The sequence below is a fragment of the Oncorhynchus kisutch genome, linkage group LG13 (assembly GCF_002021735.2).
Source record: "Oncorhynchus kisutch isolate 150728-3 linkage group LG13, Okis_V2, whole genome shotgun sequence".
In the NCBI taxonomy this organism is placed as follows: domain Eukaryota; kingdom Metazoa; phylum Chordata; class Actinopteri; order Salmoniformes; family Salmonidae; genus Oncorhynchus; species Oncorhynchus kisutch.
The window spans coordinates 72,979,897-73,000,146 of NC_034186.2; the positions used below are offsets into that span (position 1 = coordinate 72,979,897).

The window sequence follows — 20,250 nt, forward strand, 5'->3', positions numbered from 1 at the left end:
ATATTAGGCTTACCACTTGCAAAAATAATAGAAGAAGTCCTGGATGCAATCATTGATGAAACACAGTCTGGCTTTATGAGGAACAGACATATTTCTAACAATATCAGTGCCACGTTCTGACCTTAGTTCTTTTCTGGACGGAAAGGGACCCTGGCCACAGGCTGGAGAATATCGCCGCCCCAAGGCTGAGCTGGAGGCAGCGAAAGCCGAGAGGCGGTGGTATGAGGAGGCAGCGCGGCTGGAAGCCCGAGAGGCAATCCCAAAAATGTCTTGGGGGGAGGCACACGGGGAGGGTGGCGAAGTCAGGTAGGAGACCTGCGCCAACTCCCCATGCTTACCGTGGAGAGAGAGGGACCAGGCAGGCACTGTGTTATGCCGTGAGGATCACGGTGTCCCCGGTGCGCAGGCATAACCCGGTGCGGTACGTAGCAGCGCCTCGTATCGGCCGGGCTAGAGTGGGCATCGAGCCAGGTGCCATGAAGCCGGCTCAGGGCATCTGGTCTCCAGTGTGTCTCCTCGGGCCGGGGTACATGGCACCATCCCTACCCATGGTGTCCCCGGTTCGCCAGCACAGCCCAGTGCGGGCTATTCCACCTCGCCGCACTGGCCTGGCTACGGGGAGCATTCAGCCAGGTAGGGTTGGGCAGGCTCGGTGCTCAAGAGCTCCAGTGCGCCTTCACGGTCCGGTCTATCCGGTGCCACCTCCATGTACCAGCCCTCCGGTGGCAGCCCCCTGCACCAGGCTGTCTCTCCATCTCCTTCCTACAGGTGCTCCCGCCTGCTCAGCGCTGTCAGAGTCTTCCTCCTGCCCAGCGCTGTCAGAGTCTTCCTCCTGCCCAGCGCTGCCAGAGTCTCCCGTCTATCCTGAGCTGCCGGAGTCTCCCGTCTGTCCGGAGCTGCCGGAGTCTCCGGGTCTGTCCGGAGCTGCCGGAGTCTCCGGGTCTGTCCGGAGCTGCCGGAGTCTCCCGTCTGTCCGGAGCTGCCGGAGTCTCCCGTCTGTCCGGAGCTGCCGGAGTCTCCCGTCTGTCCTGAGCTGCCGGAGCCGCCCGTCTGTCCGGAGCTGCCGGAGTCTCCCGTCTGTCCTGAGCTGCCGGAGCCGCCCGTCAGCCAGGAGCCGCCGGGGCCGTCAGTCAGCCAGGAGCCGCCGGGATCGCCGGCGCTGCCGGAATCGCCCTTCGCGCCAGAGCTGCCGGAATCTCCCATCCATTCTGGACCTGTGGCTTGGGTCCCCAGTCCGAGGTCGGCGGCAAGGGTCACCGCGTTAAAGAGGCCACGGAGGCGGGTAAAGAGGCGGAGAAGGACTATGGTGGGGTGGGGCCCAGAGCCGCCACCGCGGATAGACACCCACCCAGACCCTCCCCTATAGGTTTAGGTTTTGCGGAGTCCGCACCGTTGGGGGGGGGGGTACTGTCATGTTCTGACCTTAGTTCTTTTATTATGTCTTTGTTTTAGTATGGTCAGGGCGTGAGTTGGGTGGGTTGTCTATGTTAGTTTTTCTATGATTAGATATTTCTGTGTTTGGCCTGGTATGGTTCTCAATCAGAGGCAGCTGTCAATCGTTGTCCCTGATTGAGAACCATATTTAGGTAGCCTGGTTTCACTTTTGAGTTGTGGGTGATTATTGTCCGTGTTTGTTACCACAAGGGACCGTTTCGTTTGTTTCACTTTGTTATTTTGTATTTTTGTGGTTTTCAGTTTGTCTTATTAAAATGGACACTTACCACTCTGCAAATTGGTCCGACCTCTTTTACTCCTCATCAGAGGAAGACGACGAACGTTACAATCAGACTAGTATTAGACATACCTGACTACTCAGACCTAATAACCGAGGATAGCTTCATATTATTTTTTAGATTTTTTATAAAGGATTTGACATAGTAGAGCATCAGTTCCTCTTCCACTCCCTTGAGAGACTTGGCTTTGGGGATTTTTTCGTAAGGCTATTAAGACTCTATACAAATGGTAACAGCTCTATCAAATTGAAATATGGCACCTCACCTAGATTTGAGTTAAAGAGAGGAATTAGGCAAGGTTGTCCTATCTCTCTGTACCTGTTTTTATTGATCACCCAACTTCTTTCTTTAAATAATAGTCCTGTCCAAGGTATTTCCATAGCTGGTAAAGAAATTATAATAAGCCAGCTGGCTGACGATACTACACTTTTTCTGAAAGACGCTAACCAAATTCCCATATCAATCAATGTGATACAATTCCAAAGCATCTGGTCTATATCTTAACATTAATAAATGTGAACTCATAGCTGTCAAAGATTGTGTGACACCTTCATATTATGGTATTCCAGTAAAATAACTTACATATTTAGGCATAACCATTACAAAGGATCAGATGTCTAGAGGCTAGCTAAATTTGAACCCTCTTATTAAAAAAACCCAGAAGAAGCTAAACCAATGGCTACAGAGGGACTTATCTTTAAAAGGTAGAGTCCTAATAACCCAGGCTGAAGGTATCTCTAGACTAACATATGGCGCTCTATCTTCATATCTTGACGGTAAAATAAGCAAGGAGATAGACCAGATGCTTTTCAACTTTCTGTGGAGGAACCATACCCATTACATTAGGAAAACTGTTGTAATGAACACTTATGAGAATGGTGGGCTGAATTTTCTGGAATTTACTAGCTTAAATAATACTTCTTAAGATTAATTGGATAAAACAATTCCTAAGAAGACCCACTTCTATGTGGAATTTCATTCCTCATCATGTCTTCTCTACTTTTGGTGGCCTTAACTTCATGTTGGTTTGCAATTATAATATTGGCAGAGCTCCAGTGAAACTTTCTGCTTTTCATCGCCAGGTTTTCTTGTCATGGTCCTTAATTCATAAGCATAATTCTTCTCCACACAGATATTATATATGGAATAATCGGAATATATTGTATAAAAATAGTTATATGTTTTTAGAATATTGGTTCTGAATTAATATCCTATTGGTGAGCCAACTAGTCTTTTACTCAGTTATAAAGGATTCTTATCACTTTACAAGGTCCCTGTAACACCTAAAGATTTCCCAATTTTTTTAGATACCATTCCCTCAGGTGTTGCTTTATTATTCAGGAACATGTCAAGACCTGCCCCTCAGAGCCTACCTTCTATTGACCCTGTTGACTCATCAGTAGGAAAGATTTGTTTCTCTTTTGGTCCATTAAGTAACAGAGCGATACGAACCTGGTTTCAGCAGGATGTTGTATCTATACCTTATGTCATGCCTTATTGGAATGGATTTATTGATAATATCTGTTGGGAAAAAGTTTGGATGTTGCCACACACAAACCTAATTGTTAACAAAAATGAAGGAAGTTTCCTTTAAAATTATTCATACATATTATCCTGCCAACCACTATATGAAGAAGTCTAAGGAAAACATCAACTCAAATTGTTCCTTTTGTAATGACCACCCAGAAACAGTGTTGCATCTTTTTTTGGCATTGTATTCATGAAAACTGAGGCAAGACATCAGTAGATTTATAATTGAACACATTTATGAAGATCTTACACTAATGTGGAGATGTACTGCTTGGATTCTTTACCTATGATAGAAATAAGCTGAAACATTTTTATGTCATTAATTTCATTATTCTTTTGGCCAAATGTCATTCACAAATGTACATTTACAAACAAACACCACATTTTCTTACCTTACCATTGAACTGTATTTTAAGACAATGAAATACTCTACTAACAAGAAAGCTGTTAGAATAATAAGTGTCTGTATGTCCCTTAAGGTCCTTGTGTAATGTGATATTGTACCCCCTAGCCCCGCCCCTAGCCCAATTGTCCTTTGTATATTGTGTATATATACTTGTGTTCCCACATGTACTTCCTGTATTGATTTATTGTTAATAAAAAAAACATTAAAAAAACAGTAGGCCAATCCAAAATGGACTCCTAGACTCTACAACCCATGCACTTGTGGAGCTCTAAGACAATTTGACAGGTGTTAGTAATATGGCAATAGCTCCACATTGCCCTCTGATAGTCTCTGAATACGTTTCACCATATTGCTTACACCTGTCAAATCCTCTCTTATACAGTAATGTGGATGTTACTATGATTACGGATAGTCTTGAATGAATCGTGAATAATGAGTAAAAAAGTTAGACGCACAAATAGCATACCCCCAAGACATGCTAACATCTCACACCATGACAATAAAAGGGGAGGTTAGCATTATTATTATTATTATTTTTTTTGGGGGGGGGGGGGGTTGATACTGTATTTGTGCGTCTAACTCTTTTACTCATTATTCACGATTCATTCAGGATTATCCGTATTCATGGTAGTATCCACATTAATGTAGAAGTGTTTAGAGACATATTCTATTATTTACAATAAAAGTGACTCCAAAATGACACAATACGTTATTTAGCATAAATGTCTATTGGGCATAAAATTATCAGAACCATAACCAAAACAAAAAGCAAATGCATCCAACAAGTTTGAAGAGTCACAAGCTTGAAGTAATCATTGCGTGCTAGGAATATGGGACCAAATACTAAACTTTTGACTACTTTAATACACATAAGTGAATTTGTCCCAATACTTTTGGTCTCCTACAAGGGGGGACTATGTACAAAAAGTGTGGTAATTTCTAAACGTTTCATCAATATGGATGAAAATACCCTCAAATTAAACCTGACAGTCGGCACTTTATTGTATCATTTCAAATCCAAAGTGCTGGAGTGAAGAGCCAAGACAAAAAATGATCACTGTCCCAATACCTTTGAAAATCACTTTTTTTTATACTTGTGTGTCAGTAAAGTTGATTGTTTTGCCTACCTATTTCAGTGAGTAAGAAGGTCTACTTTGCTATTTTATACAACATAAAAGGGAAACGTGTAATCTTTATCATTTCAGCCAGTAGTTTTGAAAGTAGAGCTCACGAGCCAAAACAGGTCCCCGAGAATAAAGTCATCCATTTCGTATGATATTTTACGTCTTGCAACATTCTTTTTTCCTGCAATTCATGTGATGTTACAAATTCCAATTTCTACGATATGTTACGAATTTGTAACTGCTTTGGGGCCTGTTCAATATCTTTAACTGCTCTGGAAAAATATTGATGTATGTTTTGTGTTTCTTTTATTTGTAGTCATTGTTGTTGATATTAGAGGCATTTTTATCAGAATGGATGAAATTTGATGTCATTTATTTTTTGTATCAATAGGTCCACACCACTTTACATTGGGAGTTGCCTCTTTTAAGCATATGACAATGATTACAACACTGTCATGGAGAAAATAAACTGACAAGAGTGAGAGAGGATATTGTGAAATAGTGGGCTGGCAGATCCCAGTCTTCTCTACTTTGAGGTTTGTCTGATTGTGAGTCACTTCATCAAACCAAACGGGTCTTTCTTTTTATTTTCCATTTCCATCCACTACAGAGGCTAGAGTTTCTGACCGTAACTCTGGCCAACATGACAGGCTTCCACATGAGAACGTATCTTTGGCAGAGGAGGAAGAATGGGAAATAGAGGAGTGAAGGAGCGACAGACAAGGGGGAAAGGAGGTAGTGCCGAAGGAGGTGAGGAATTAAGATCTCCAGTTAAGGGAAAGAGAAGCGAAGGGAGGGGGAGTAGGGCAGAAAAATGTGCTCTAGGTCAGGAAAATATTGGAGGAAAGGGTGCAAAGACCGGTGTTGGAAAGGGGGGAGGCAGAGTAGGAGCAGCATGGAGTAAATACAGAGGGGGGGGGGGGGGGGGGGAGATGCAAGCAGAGGAACAGAGCTAGTAATCAAATCGATTATAAGTGTCACAAATGGAAAATAAAAATGTTAGAGAGAATGGAGAGGTCGAAGGGATAGGAAATGGAGAAGAACTCAAAGTAAGGGACAGAGGTCCAGGGAGACGAGGGAGAGGAGGAAGGAGAGGAAGGGGGTGACTGCAAATATAGACGGTCTAGGCCAGGGAGATGTAGAACCAGTAGAACTGAAGATAGAGAAGAGAGAAAGAGTGAACAGAGGGGTGGGTGGGAGAGGTAATGGAGGTTTGGGTGTAAGAGGTGGAGGGAGAGATGGATTGGGAGGAGGGGGTGAGAATGAGGTAGGACAGAGAGGAGATAGCACCGTGGTTGGTGGAAGACCAGGAGAAGACACATCTAACCCAGCAGGACTACCTCCAGCTAATGAAATCACTGAGCGTCAGGCTCCCTGAAGGTGTCCTAACCCCACAGATGATTGAGCTGGCTAACATGGAGAGCAGAATCCAGGATGTCCAGGCCATCATCCCAGACCTGGAACACTTCAACATCCGGTTCAAAGCCGTTCCTCAACTGGGCTGCCGGGAGGTTAAAAGGGACAGCCAGGTCCTTCAAATCACAAAACTCCTCTTCTTTGACCAAGAGGATGATGAAGAACAGCGTAGGAAACACTGGAGGGGGAGCAAGACCAACACAGGCTGAGGAATAGGTACATGGGTGATATGGCTGTCTCAACACAGGCGATGTACACCAGTGCTGCCACCAGGAGTTGGGCTAGGTTGGAGGTGGGGGTCTTCGATAGTGACTAAAGGAGCCAGTGAATGTGAAAGACATTGAGAGCAAAGAGTATTGTGACGAGTCAGTGTTTTGGAGGAACGGAGTGTCACCCGGGCCTTGGAGGTTCGGTATGTTCTTCCAGAATAAAGCAGAGGAGTTGGAAATGCTCAAGTTCTTTCATGAGCTGGGAGAGGACGGGTCAGGTGGAACCAAGACCGCATTATACACCAAAGGCAACAAAAGTTTAGTATGGATTCCTCAGCGGAAGGTTGGACTTCCTGGCCCAAATCCAGACGGGCAATTCTGGAAAAAACGGAAAAGCCGCTGAAAAGAAGAAACGTGAACAGCCCGTGATCGAATGCAAAAGCACTACCGGCAACATGGTTGGGAAACTGGTCACTACAATTCCCAACAGTAACCAGTACAGCTACCAGGTCCAGACCTACATGTACATTCTGAATAGGGAGGGGGAGGTGGAAAAGTGTTCTCAGATGAAGAGAGAGGTGATGATTGTGAGACACTACCACCAGGGAGGGAACCCTCCCAGGGACTCCCACTGGAGTTACAGTGCCTTGCGAAAGTATTCGGCCCCCTTGAACTTTGCGACCTTTTGCCACATTTCAGGCTTCAAACATAAAGATACAAAAAAATACAGTTTTATGAAGAATCAACAACAAGTGGGACACAATCATGAAGTGGAACGACATTGGATATTTCAACCTTTTTTAACAAATCAAAAACTGAAAAATTGGGCGTGCAAAATTATTCAGCCCCCTTAAGTTAATACTTTGTAGCGCCACCTTTTGCTGCAATTACAGCTGTAAGTCGCTTGGGGTATGTCTCTATCAGTTTTGCACATCGAGCGACTGAAATGTTTTCCCATTCCTCCTTGCAAAACAGCTCGAGCTCAGTGAGGTTGGATGGAGAGCATTTGTGAACAGCAGTTTTCAGTTCTTTCCACAGATTCTCGATTGGATTCAGGTCGGGACTTTGACTTGGCCATTCTAACACCTGGATATGTTTATTTTTGAACCATTCCATTGTAGATTTTGCTTTATGTTTTGGATCATTATCTTGTTGGAAGACAAATCTCCGTCCCAGTCTCAGGTCTTTTGCAGACTCCATCAGGTTTTCTTCCAGAATGGTCCTGTATTTGGCTCCATCCATCTTCCCATCAATTTTAACCATCTTCCCTGTCCCTGCTGAAGAAAAGCAGCCCCAAACCATGATGCTGCCACCACCATGTTTGACAGTGGGGATGGTGTGTTCAGGGTGATGAGCTGTGTTGCTTTTACGCCAAACATAACGTTTTGCATTGTTGCCAAAAAGTTCAATTTTGGTTTCATCTGACCAGAGCACCTTCTTCCACATGTTTGGTGTGTCTCCCAGGTGGCTTGTGGCAAACTTTAAACAACACTTTTTATGGATATCTTTAAGAAATGGCTTTCTTCTTGCCACTCTTCCATAAAGGCCAGATTTGTGCAATATACGACTGATTGTTGTCCTATGGACAGAGTCTCCCACCTCAGCTGTAGATCTCTGCAGTTCGTCCAGAATGATCATGGGCTTCTTGGCTGCATCTCTGATCAGTCTTCTCCTTGTATGAGCTGAAAGTTTAGAGGGACGGCCAGGTCTTGGTAGATTTGCAGTGGTCTGATACTCCTTCCATTTCAATATTATCGCTTGCACAGTGCTCCTTGGGATGTTTAAAGCTTGGGAAATCTTTTTGTATCCAAATACGGCTTTAAACTTCTTCACAACAGTATCTCGGACCTGCCTGGTGTGTTCCTTGTTCTTCATGATGCTCTCTGCGCTTTTAACGGACCTCTGAGACTATCACAGTGCAGGTGCATTTATACGGAGACTTGATTACACACAGGTGGATTGTATTTATCATCATTAGTCATTTAGGTCAACATTGGATCATTCAGAGATCCTCACTGAACTTCTGGAGAGAGTTTGCTGCACTGAAAGTAAAGGGGCTGAATAATTTTGCACGCCCAATTTTTCAGTTTTTGACTTGTTAAAAAAGGTTTGAAATATCCAATAAATGTCGTTCCACTTCATGATTGTGTCCCACTTGTTGTTGATTCTTCACAAAAAAATACAGTTTTATATCTTTATGTTTGAAGCCTGAAATGTGGCAAAAGGTCGCAAAGTTCAAGGGGGCCGAATACTTTCGCAAGGCACTGTACCTGCAGATAGAGCCCTCTGTCCAGGCTGAGATGGACAAGCTGAGGGCCCTACTCCAGGTGGTGTTGGCTTGCTACTTAGCCCTCCTCATCCTCATATTCCAGAGAAACTAAACCTCAATAACTGTGATTTTTATTATTAATTAGGTAGTATGTTTAGGTTTAGTATATGACTTATTAAACTGGGAGAAAAAAAAATTGATTATCTAGATCAGGGGTGTCAAACTCAAATACCCAGTGGGCCAAAATGTAAAACCTGAACAAAGTCACGGGCCAACATTGAACAAATTAACCTTTTAATATGGACCCAAACAAGTTTTGCTTTAACATTGAATATGGAACAAGCATCGCTTATTACCATACAATATATAATTTAATAGTGGAGACATGCAAAATCGAATTTCAAATGAAAAAACACATCAATGGCATTCATTTATTAAATAAATAAAATTTAAATAAAAATTGTATGCCTCTTTTCTATTTGCAGCCTTCTGATTTAAATACCAAAATAAACTTTTTCCACTGGCTAATAATTTTACAAATAAAATGATAATAAATCAATCAACCATTCAAGCCCATGCCTTGTAGCAAGAAAAAGTGCATAAAGAAAACGTTAATTATTGCACCCTGGTCTAATCTGATGTGCCCAAGCCAGGTACCTGGCATCTCTTCTTGGATGCTAGTTCATCAATGTCTGGGCTCAAGCTCTGAGCTGAAGAAATCCTCAGTATCGAGCGAAGATGTTCATCAGTCAGACGTCTCCTGTGAGTTGTTTTGGTCATCTTCATCGAGGAGAAAAGTTGCTCGAATAGATAAGTGCTGCCGAACATGGAGAGCATCTGAGCAGTTTGGGTGCGGAGCTGAGGCATTGTGTCAGGGATGAACCGTGGAAACTGTGCGGCGCCCACAGCATCATACTTTGACTTCAGCGTGTCGTTGCACTGGAGTTCAATCAGCTCCATTTGGATGTTGGTTGGTGCATTTTCCACATCAACTGCGAAGGGATTACTAAGCAGTTCAAACTTGCATTTCTGGGCATCGAAGTCGGCAAATCGCCGGCTAAACTCAGCGGCGAGAACACTGAGTTTTTCAGCAAACTGTGCGCATGGGAACACGGTGGTAGAGATCTGCGCTTTTATGGATTGGCAGCAGGGAAAATGGCAAGGGTTTCCTTGCATCATCTGATTCTCCCACAGGCACAGTTTAGTTTTGAAGGCCCTCACTGCAGCGTACATGTCTGTGATGATGCGCCCCCGCCCCTGAAGCTGCAGGTTCAGCGCATCGAGATGGCTTGAGATGTCACAGAGAAAGGCCAGCTCACACAGGAACTTTTGCTCCCGGAGCTCTGCTGTATCCTTCTCTTTGGTTTCCAGGAATTGACATATTTCCTCACGCAGCTCGAAACATCTGTTCAGTACTTTTCCTCTGCTTAGCCATCTCACCTCTGTGTGATACGGCACGTCTGCGTATTCCGAACCACACTCCTCCAGAAAAGATTTAAACTGGCGGTGATTTAGACCTTTGGCTCTTATAAAGTTAACTACCTGTGTTACTGTGGTCATAACATGTTCCATCTTTAGGGCTTTGGCACACAGTGCTTCCTGATGTATGATGCAGTGGTAAACAGTTAGCTCACCTGCACAGTTCTCTTCCCGCATCTTCTCCCGAACCATGCCCACCAGTCCACTCTTTTTACCGCACATCGCTGGCGCACCATCAGTCGTTAATCCAACGAGTTTATCCCACGGCAGCTTTATTTCAGTTACACATTTGGAAACCTCCTCAAAGATTTCCTTTCCTGTGGTTGTGCCATGCATTGATTTGAATCCTAATAGCTCCTCCGTAACACACAGATTTGAGTCCACTCCACGGATGAAGACTGACAGCTGAGCAGTATCAGATGCGTCGCAGCTCTCATCCACAGCGAGGGAGAACGCAACAAAATCTTTTCCCTTTTCCATCAGCTGGTCATACAGATTGGTGGCAAGATCACATGTGTGATCAGCTACTGTGTTCCTGCTCAGGCTCACGTTTGAAAATGCTTGTTTTTTCTCTGGGCATACGAGGTCACAAACCTTCATCATGCACTTTTTCATGAACTCTCCCTCATTAAAGGGCCGGGCTGATTTTGCGATCTCTGCTGCCACTATATAACTAGCCTTTACAGCAGCCTCGCTTTGTGATGTGGCTTTTTTAAACATATTCTGTTGTGAAACCAAACTTCTTTTCATCTCCTCTACTTTCTGGCTCCTTTGAGTCATGTCCAGGTCCTTGTATTTGTCATGGTGTTTCGTTTCATAGTGTCGTCTAATGTTGTACTCCTTACTTACAGCCACGTTGACTCCACAAACAAGACAAACAGGTTTGTCTTTTACATATGTAAACAGATATTCTGCCTCCCACTTGTCCAGAAAGCTCCTGTTTTCTGCCTTTCTTTTCGCCATTTTTGGGAAGGGTTAGCTCGCTGACAGTTGTAGCGTCTATGTTGCTATGACTACTGTCACAGAGGAGAGAGCGTTTCTGGGTCCTGTCCTGATTGGCGCGCGAAAACAGCAGAGCATTATGGGATTCGTAGTATTAGTGGTGAATGCGCTGTATAATACCGGCAGGCCAGCTCTAGTAGTAATTTGGTATTGTCTCGCGGGCCAAATATAATTACCCCGCGGGCCAAATTTGGCCCACGGGCCAGAGTTTGACACCCATGATCTAGATCATGTTTATATACTGGGGTGGTTCGAGCCCTGAATGCTGATTGGCGGAAAGCTGTGGTATATCAGACCATATACTACTGGTATGACAAAAACTACTTTTTAATGTTCTAATTACATTGGTAACTAGTTTATAATAGCAATAAGGCACCTTGGGGTTTTTGTGGTACAGTATTTGACCAATATACCACAGCTAAGGGCTGTATTCAGGTACTCTGCGTTGCACCGTGCATTAGAACAGCCCTTAGCAGTGGTATATTGGACATATATCACACCCCCTCAGGCCTTATTGCTTAAATATAAATCATATTTTATCAGTACATACAAAGAGCAATCGTTTTAAAAATATATTTATTATGTTTTACATTGCGTTGCTTTGGGAGTTAATTGTCCCTGCAAACACGCCAGCACACTAAAACTTGTCATACATGACAGATTCAGAACTGTAATAAAACACAATTCATATTTAATTTGATGCAAAAGCACAAAACAAACTAAGCAAATTCTCTTTTACTCTTCCCCTCTTCTGCAAGTACAAACAGCATCACAAACTAAAGCCAAAGTCAGAACTGACCAAATCCTTTGAACCCAGACCTGGTTTAGTTCTGATCCATTTCGCCACATCTCATTGGGGCCTGTTGTCCTGGGTCGGGTCTAACTAATGCCATCTTGATTGAACTAAGCGAGTGACATGGGCTAAGTTTTTTTGTTTTTAAAACACCACAAAGAAACAAAAACAAAATTTTAAAAAACATTCACCCACATGTCACAGATAGTACATGTGTATTTTTCATGATTATATAAATTACTTAAGTTCCATTTTACTGTTGAACACAAAAGTGCCTTCTGTTGCCTTATGAAGGACCTGTTCAATCACAGCATTATATTACAAAACCCTAAACATAATCAATATCCTCAGTATCATTAATAATGCGTTCATAACCAAGTGAGAAGGTGGCATTTACCACATATGACTGGGAAAAACCCACTTGAACACCATTCCAACTGGTAATTACTAATGGGAAACTTGTCTATCATCCCTGAGCTCCGACTTCTCCCTCACGGTGACCTCTGACGTCACCTATAAGAAAATTACCTCGAATAATATAATTTTTGGCTGTTAAATGCAACAAAACATTATTTCTAAAAAATATATTAATATGGTTTTTGAACACTAATTTGTTTACAAGCGTGAAAGCTGTACTTTTAATTTACAGTTGACGCCACCTGTTGGCCATTAGCCAATCAGCGTTTCCCAACAAATTCAAAGAACATGAAACGTATCCAACTGGTATTTACGACTTCACAACTGGTAATTACCACCTTCCCACTTGGTTATGAACACAGCTACTACTCAGTACCATAGTTTGGGGTCAATGCCATTTCAATTTTGTCAACATAGGAAGTGAACTGATGGGAACAGAATTAAAATGGAATTGGTTCCAAGCCTACTCTTCAAATAGCTAAGGAAAAGGTAGAACGGGTCAGAAGTACATTTTGGTCAAGGCCCAGTCAGCATCCTACTCTAAAATAGCAACACAGAGTAAATGTGTATGTCTAGCAGTGCATTGGATGAAATGGCTCTGTACTGTAGTCCAACTGAATTTGAAGGTCATTATTCAATATTTTTACCCATTCATAAATTTTAGGCTAAGTGATAGTGTGTTTATTTATTTATTAACAATAGTAAACATATCTAACCGTTTTAAATGTAAACAATTTATTACAATGACCTGTAAGCATATAAATCGTGAACAAAAGCCTGCTTTTTCACTTACTGTGATATTACTATGTAAAAATTATTCTAAGCAATGTATAAGCAGACCTTCAAATAAAGTGTGACCTACGAGTCAGTACACAGCCATCAGCTACTGAAACAAACTGGATGGGAGTGTTAGAAACTGTTCCTATGGTTGCATTGTGACAGCAGTAACACGTCAGTCATGTAGAAAGGCCTTACGGTTTCCACTAGATAACGAAGTCACAAAGTCAACATTGGCTCTATTGTGAAAATTCATGAAAACAAAATTGTGCTTTTGGTCTCAATTTAAAGGTCAGGGTTAGGCATCAGGTTATCCATTTGGTTAAGGTTAGTTAGGTTTAAAAGATACATTGTAGAAATAGGTGGGGTTTCATGACTTTGTGGCTGCGTAGTAACGACACCTTGTATTGTGCCAGATGAACCAGATGTAACAGAGTCTGTCTGAGACGTCACTCTCCATCCAGAGGTGGCCACTCCAGTTCATGAAAGGAAAAAAAAAGTGTATCCAGGTTTTGTTGCCACCTCCAAATAATGACACCTGGGCCATGCAAACCAGGGCAGGTGACTTACCATATAATATAATTAACTAAGTGTTTAGGAATCCTGGATGTCACAAATCCTCCAGCCTTCCATAAACTGGTGTGCCCACCTCTAAACTCATCCCTGAAACTGTCAAAATGAACTAGGATGACGTTGCGCCTAGACACTGAACTGAGGTCAGTTTCTCCGGACTTGGAGAGAGTAAGTGATGATCCTAGATCTGTGCCTAAGGGCAATATCTATCCGAAGTGTCAAAAGCTTTACACGGGATAGATCCCTCCCACTACTGACATCAGATCACATGGGAAGCAAGTGGTCATCCCTCTCTTCTGGCTCCTCCTCTGGCTCTGTGGACACACCCCTGTATGTGGGAGGTTCCTCTTCGGGGCCCTGTGTTCTACACACAACGTTACATCCATCCTGAGGGTGAGGGAGAGAGAGTGAGTGTTATGACTGACTAGCCAATCCCAGTCCTCAATAGAACAGCGAAGTGCCCTCAAGTAATGCATAATTGTGGCCTTCAACATAGACCCTGAATCCCAAATCAACCCATATAACCTCTTCCAACCTAAAACACTCGTAGGGGATAGGGTTTGGTTTAGGATTGTACCAGAGAGATATGTGACGTCCATAGTCTCACGTCAGATAGTTCAGTGCAGATGGCCGTTGCGCTATCTCATAACTCGCAAACACTCATGGCATAGCTAGAAAGAAGCTTGAAGATGTTACCAAGTTGACATAGTCCACTAAAACCCCTTTCATCCTCAAAAAAAGAGTCAGAGTTAATCATACCAATAAAAACAATAAACCTGTAGCTAATATTGATGTTTTTTCATGAGCAAGTTTTCACTACCTAATTCTCTAGCTAGGTATTTTGTGGTGGTAGAATCAGTATTTATGAAATTTGAAATGTGCAGACATTTGCTAGCTGTCTGCTTACTGAACCAGTCTCAAATCAATCCATATGAAATGAAAGGCAGGAATGCTAACACCACCAGTTCACACACTCCATGCTGAATACTCCCTCTAGTTAGCTAGTGCAGTGAAGTTCCAGCTAATGGATAAATCCGTTTTCATGATATCTGTTCTGCCGTCATTAGCGCGTCGAGTTCTACTGCTCTCTGCGACATTATCGAGTTGGCCAAATGTTCCAAAGTAGCGAGGCACAGTGCCGTCTGTCCGAATCAGATACATGCTGATTTCTGAGAACAGCCCCAGAACTTTGCTGCCGTACTTCATCAACAAGCTGGCAAACTAGCTACTGTATGGCCATTCAAACACCTTGCACTGGGCAGCTAGCTGGAGCAGGTTTGCTCAGCTGACCGAACGGGATATGCCATAGTAGCCAGCACATCATAGCTACCAAGAGAGGAGTGATTTTCAGAATTAGCCATTAGTGTTAGGCGGATGAGCAAAATCTAGATTTTTTTTCGATTAGGTCCTCGTCCTACAAGACAGAACGGTTGAGGGACGAGCTTCACGTAGTAGTGACGCCGCCTGACGTGAGACAGTGATGTGACTTCTACAAACACTCACCGCTGCCAGGTTGCCAACCTCCGTCCAGAAGACATAGTTGGGGAACTGCTGCAACCCTTTGGCCCCGACAATCAACCGCTGGTAGAGGAATCCACAAATGAGGTACACTGACAAGAGGACGAACCCACTGGGACAGAGGAATGAATAAACATTTTAAAAAGGTGTCAAATCCCCAGTTGGAAACTCATCCCATTAATTGACATATAAACAAACATCACAATGATTCACAGTGAAAATTATTCTGGTGTTCTGCTGTGTTAAGTGTTGAGTAAATTAGAGACCATTATTATAATGAATACCAATAAATGTAAATATGATCCGTTTTGCTTGGTCTTGTAGCTTTGTTTGTTGTGAGCAAATGACAAGTCCATTTCATAGGGTATTGAGTATTTGTTAGAGAGAGAAATGGAGAGCTTTGGTTGCTACCCTGCGTGCCAGTCAGTGGGTTGGGGATAAGTCTGAGTATTTCTGTAGTCACCGGAATGTGTGTAATCAGGAAGGATGCATAATGTTAGTACTAACATGATGAGTATTATGGAGCCTGCACTGAGCTGGGATGGCAGAGCAGGACAGACCGCACTGGAGTCCAGTTCAAACAGATAGAAACAGTCCCTGTCCCTCTCCCTCTCCTCCAACACCACTTCCAGCTTCCCCTAAGAGATACATGGGGAGAGAGACAGAAAGAGGTTTGAGCAAGAGGGAGGACGATAGGAGGGGATGTAGAGGTGTGCATCAGTGTGTGACAGTGAGAGAGGGAGATTGGCAAGTCAAATCATCACACCACAGTGATCTACAGACATTGAAGAATACAGACCAAACCCTCCCTTCCCTCTCTCACCATTTCCACTCCTCTGTTGCAGGAGATCATGACAATGGCTTTCCTCATCTCCTTGGAACAGTGGCCGTTATACGTGGTGCCGTTGCTGTAGATCAACATCACCCAGTCACCTGTAGGGGGTGATGGGTAGCAGAGAGCGAGAGAGAGATGGGAGGGGAGAGAGAAAGGGCATCACTATATCTGGTCATGCTAGAGCTGACTTACAGAGATACTATAATATAACACACTGATACGACCGCCACATGACTTTAAAAAAGAAGAAGATATAGAACCTGGACATTCTTACTTCCTCCGATGGCCTGTGTTACAGTGTACAGGCCAAGCACGGTCTCAACTTTTTTCTCGGTATGGCCGATCTGAACGAGTCCCGCTCCTACCGTTTTCCCCACATCCCCACACACCTGGAACTGGTACGTGTATCTCTCCTTGTCGCTTGTAGTCTCCACAGAGAAACTGTAACCAAGGAAACCGTGAAAAAAAGAGGTAACTTTACCTTGTATAAGTGTTACGTGTGATGGTACATGAGTGAGGTAGACTAAAATTAACACTCTGGAACATGAAAACTAAGGGAGTTTCCAAGCTTAATGTGGCCTCCTGACTGCGGAACAATAACCCTTTTATATCATCATGCAAGGCTCATTTCTGTGACAGCTGACAAATTATAATTTCATCTCCACAAGCAATGGACGTCAGTGTGCGTGGAGTCTTACTTTTTGGCTGATAAACAATTGCTTTGATACCCCTCACCTGGTAAAGCAATAGGATATACCACAGATATTTCTATGTTTTCTTCCATTTCTAAAACAGTCATTCCTTACGTCTTGTTAGTGAGCGGTTCTAGAAGACCGAGGACCTTCCGTTCTGCCGGGGACTCAGAGAACAGCTTACACCTCTTGGTGTCGTCACGGGCCTGGCTTCCACACACCAACAGGACCAGCTGAACAGCCAGAACTAACAGCCGCACAGACGTCGCTGTGTGTGGGGGGGACATGGACACCTGGGGGAAATATATAAATGGTACATGATTACAATAATATACTTAGTAAGGCTTATTTGGTCTGTTTCACTGCATGACTGATTCATTGTCTAACCAATTCATTTGACACAGTGACACCGATAAAAGCAGTACACGAGTGCTGCACTTTTAAACGCTGCAGTAGGACTACTGAGAAAAAACACCTGCCATGTGATATTTACAATGATTGTACAAAACATTAGGAACACCAGCTCTTTCCATTACATATTGACCAGGTGAAAGCTATGATCCCTTATTGATGTCACCTGTTAAATCCACTTCAATTAATATAGATGAAGGGGATGAGACAGGTTAATGAAGGATTTTTAAGGACATGGATTGTGCCAATTAGAGAGTGAATGGGCAAGACAAAATATTTAAGTGCCTTTGAATGGGGTATGGCAGTAGGTGCCCAGGCACACCGGTTTGAGTGAGTCAACAACTGCAACACTGCTGCTGGGTTTTTCCACGCTCAACAGTTCTGTGTATATCATGAATGGTCCTTCACCCAAAAGGGCATTAAGCCAACTTGACACAACTGCGGGAAGCACTGGAGTCAACATGGGCCAGCATCCCTGTGGAACGCTTTCGACATCTTGTAGAGTCCATGCCCCCAATGAATTGAGGCTGTTCTGAGAATGGGGGTGCAACTCAATATTTGGAAGGTGTCCTATTGTTTTGTACACTGTCACTATTTCTGTGATTCCTAAGACAGAGACACATCTCATGAGCAAGTAGGCCTACCATGACAAAACTCTACTACAACAGCGAGTCAGACCAAATGAACTCTGACAAGTAAAATGACGCAGCTAGGCTGCTTTCAAAAATGGTGCGTTCAAGAGCACTGGGAACTCGGAAAAATACCAAGTAAAATCATGACGTCAGTGATCTACAACTCGGAGCTCTTGAAAAAGGCCCTAGTTATAGTTAGAATTAGGCGGACAGTTTAAAAAAAATAACGATCGGAGCTCGTTTCTTCCCCTGAGTTCCCAGTTGTCTCGAACGCTCAGAAGTTTGAGATTTCCGAGTTTACAGTTGTTTTAAATGCGGCATAACATCTCTGTTTGCAGGAGGAAATGAAACTATCCCGCCATCTTGACTTGCACACCCACGACCTAAGGTACATTCAGGATGGTTTCTGCAACGTTCCGTGAGCGCTCAAGGCAAAACTGTCGAAGATATCTACCACGGTGTTCAGTTTTCCGTAAATCATTGCGAAATAGATGATAAAGCTGTAATTAACAAAGCAGCTGTCATGCAACTTTTGAAACGTTTTAGAACGTTACGCATCCTGAATCCACCCCTAGCCGCGGCTGATACTGTAACACAAACAACTTTTAGACATACCTTCATTCCGAAAAGATGTAGCCAGTTATTCCGAAGTGTTGGTTGGGTTAGGTTGAAATGGCTACAACCTAGCTGATCAAGTAGCTAGCAAAAGAAAGCTAAGCTAGCTAAACTGGACACTGTCCCCTGTTTTGTCTTGCAAATGCAACAGACTAACACCTGGTAATCAATTTCGATCACGCACAATTACGAAATCATGTTCGTTAACAGTCCGCTATAAATTGTACTTTAAAGTAAACGATTTATGCTATAAAATCATTATACAGCGTCTAGCGTTACTTTATGTGAGATGCGGAAGTGGAACTAAACAAGGAAACGCATGTGACTGTAGCAAAGATGTAACTAAACCAAGATAGACCACAGCTTGTCGTTTCAAATGGTATCAAATGAGTCGTAGGGGGCAGAGCAAGCACGCGCTAGCGATATCCTATTGGCGCGTTCTAGTATACATCTGCATATTTATGTTAGGGAACACCTACTCTGTGAAGTGTGTGTGTGTGTGTGTGCAATAACTCAATTGCTTTTGCACTCCTAAACAGTGAGATTTCTTTTTTTTAAATCGAGCAAGGTATCACGTTCATCTGTACAAACAATAGTACCCAAGTATAAACACCAGGGGACCACAAAGTTGTCATACCGTTCAGGAAGGAGATGCGCTCTGTCTTCTAGAGATGATCGTACTTTGGTGCGAAAAGTGAAAATCAATCCCAGAACAACAGCAAAGGACCTTGTGAAGATGCTGGAGCAAAACAGGTACAAAAGTATCTCTATCCACAGTAAAACGAGTCCTATATCAACATAACCTGTAAGGCCGCTCAGCAAGTAAGAAGTCACTGCTCCAAAACCGCCATAAAAAAGCCAGACTACAGTTTGCAAATGCACATGGGGACAAAGATCGTACTTTTTGGAGAAATGTCCTCTGGTCTGATGAAACAAAAATATAACTGTTTGGCCATAATGACCATCATTATGTTTGGAGGAAAAAGGGGGAGGTTTGCAAGCCGAAGAATACCATCCCAACCGTGAAGCACGGGGTTGGCAGCATCATGTTGTGGGGGTGCTTTGCTGCAGGAGGGACTAGTGCACTTCACAAAGGAAAGGAAAATTATGTGGATATATTGAAGCAACATCTCAAGACATCAGTTACCGGCTGTCACAATCTCTGTACAATCAGCACAAACCCCTCTGGATGTAGCACTCAACAGTGCATCCCGCTTGTAAAGCAGCTGTTTTGTCTTGATGTTCTTCTTTATCAAAGCTACCACAACATTTTTTCCATTTCAAACAAACACGCTCTCTTTCTCCCGGATTCCTCCATTTCGCTTGCTGTGAAGCAGCACAATAGTGGTCATATTCCTCCTTCAACGGCTTCACAACCCTGTCAGCTGATTTGGGAATTTGTAGTTGGGAAGTGCTTGGTAAGGGTGGCAAGAACGAACAAACATCACACAGCAAGTGATGTTTTGAATTGAAACCCTCGCCATTCTCTCGTGTTTTCCCATGACTTTAGCCAGTGTAAATCTGTGAAACAACATTAATGGCTTCAGCAATGCACAGCTTCAAATCAAATTTTATTTGTCAAATGTGCCGAACATACACCTTACAAATACTTACTTACAAGCCCTTAACAATGCAGTTTTAAGATCAATAACTGTTAAGTAAAAAATTGATAAGTAAAAAATTAAAGTAACAAATAATTAAAGAGCAGCAGTAAAATAACAGTAGCAAGGTTATATACGGGGGTATTTGTACAGAGTCTATGTGCGGGGACACCGGTTATTCGAGGTAATATGTACATGTAGGCAGTGTTACAGTGACT

General features: G+C 43.2%; 2 protein-coding genes across 2 annotated transcripts; both read right to left on the reverse strand.

The window, feature by feature from the left end:
* Positions 1 to 8,977: 8,977 nt before the first annotated feature.
* Positions 8,978 to 11,637, reverse strand: LOC109883833 (general transcription factor II-I repeat domain-containing protein 2-like). The gene has a single exon (XM_020475856.2). The coding sequence runs from the start codon at positions 11,127 to 11,129 to the stop codon at positions 9,318 to 9,320; it is 1,812 nt and encodes a 603-aa protein (XP_020331445.1). The 5' UTR covers positions 11,130 to 11,637; the 3' UTR covers positions 8,978 to 9,317.
* Positions 11,638 to 11,726: 89 nt separating this feature from the next.
* Positions 11,727 to 18,821, reverse strand: LOC109879274 (cation-dependent mannose-6-phosphate receptor-like). The gene is made up of 7 exons (XM_020471453.2): positions 18,432 to 18,821; positions 16,888 to 17,066; positions 16,356 to 16,522; positions 16,070 to 16,179; positions 15,754 to 15,884; positions 15,232 to 15,358; positions 11,727 to 14,115 (listed from the first exon to the last, which is right to left on the reverse strand). Exons 1-7 carry the CDS (start codon positions 18,435 to 18,437, stop codon positions 13,993 to 13,995), a joined length of 843 nt encoding a protein of 280 aa, XP_020327042.1. The 5' UTR covers positions 18,438 to 18,821; the 3' UTR covers positions 11,727 to 13,992.
* Positions 18,822 to 20,250: the final 1,429 nt, after the last annotated feature.

Coding starts and splice junctions, on each gene's coding strand:
- LOC109883833 (XM_020475856.2), bottom strand. CDS start 11,129: ATGGCGAAAAGAAAGGCAGAAAACAGGAGCTTTCTGGACAAGTGGGAG.
- LOC109879274 (XM_020471453.2), bottom strand. Junction 16,523..16,887: donor GAACCGCTCACTAACAAGAC/GTAAGGAATGAC, acceptor CCTTGGTTACAG/TTTCTCTGTGGAGACTACAA. Junction 15,885..16,069: donor GCAACAGAGGAGTGGAAATG/GTGAGAGAGGGA, acceptor TGTATCTCTTAG/GGGAAGCTGGAAGTGGTGTT.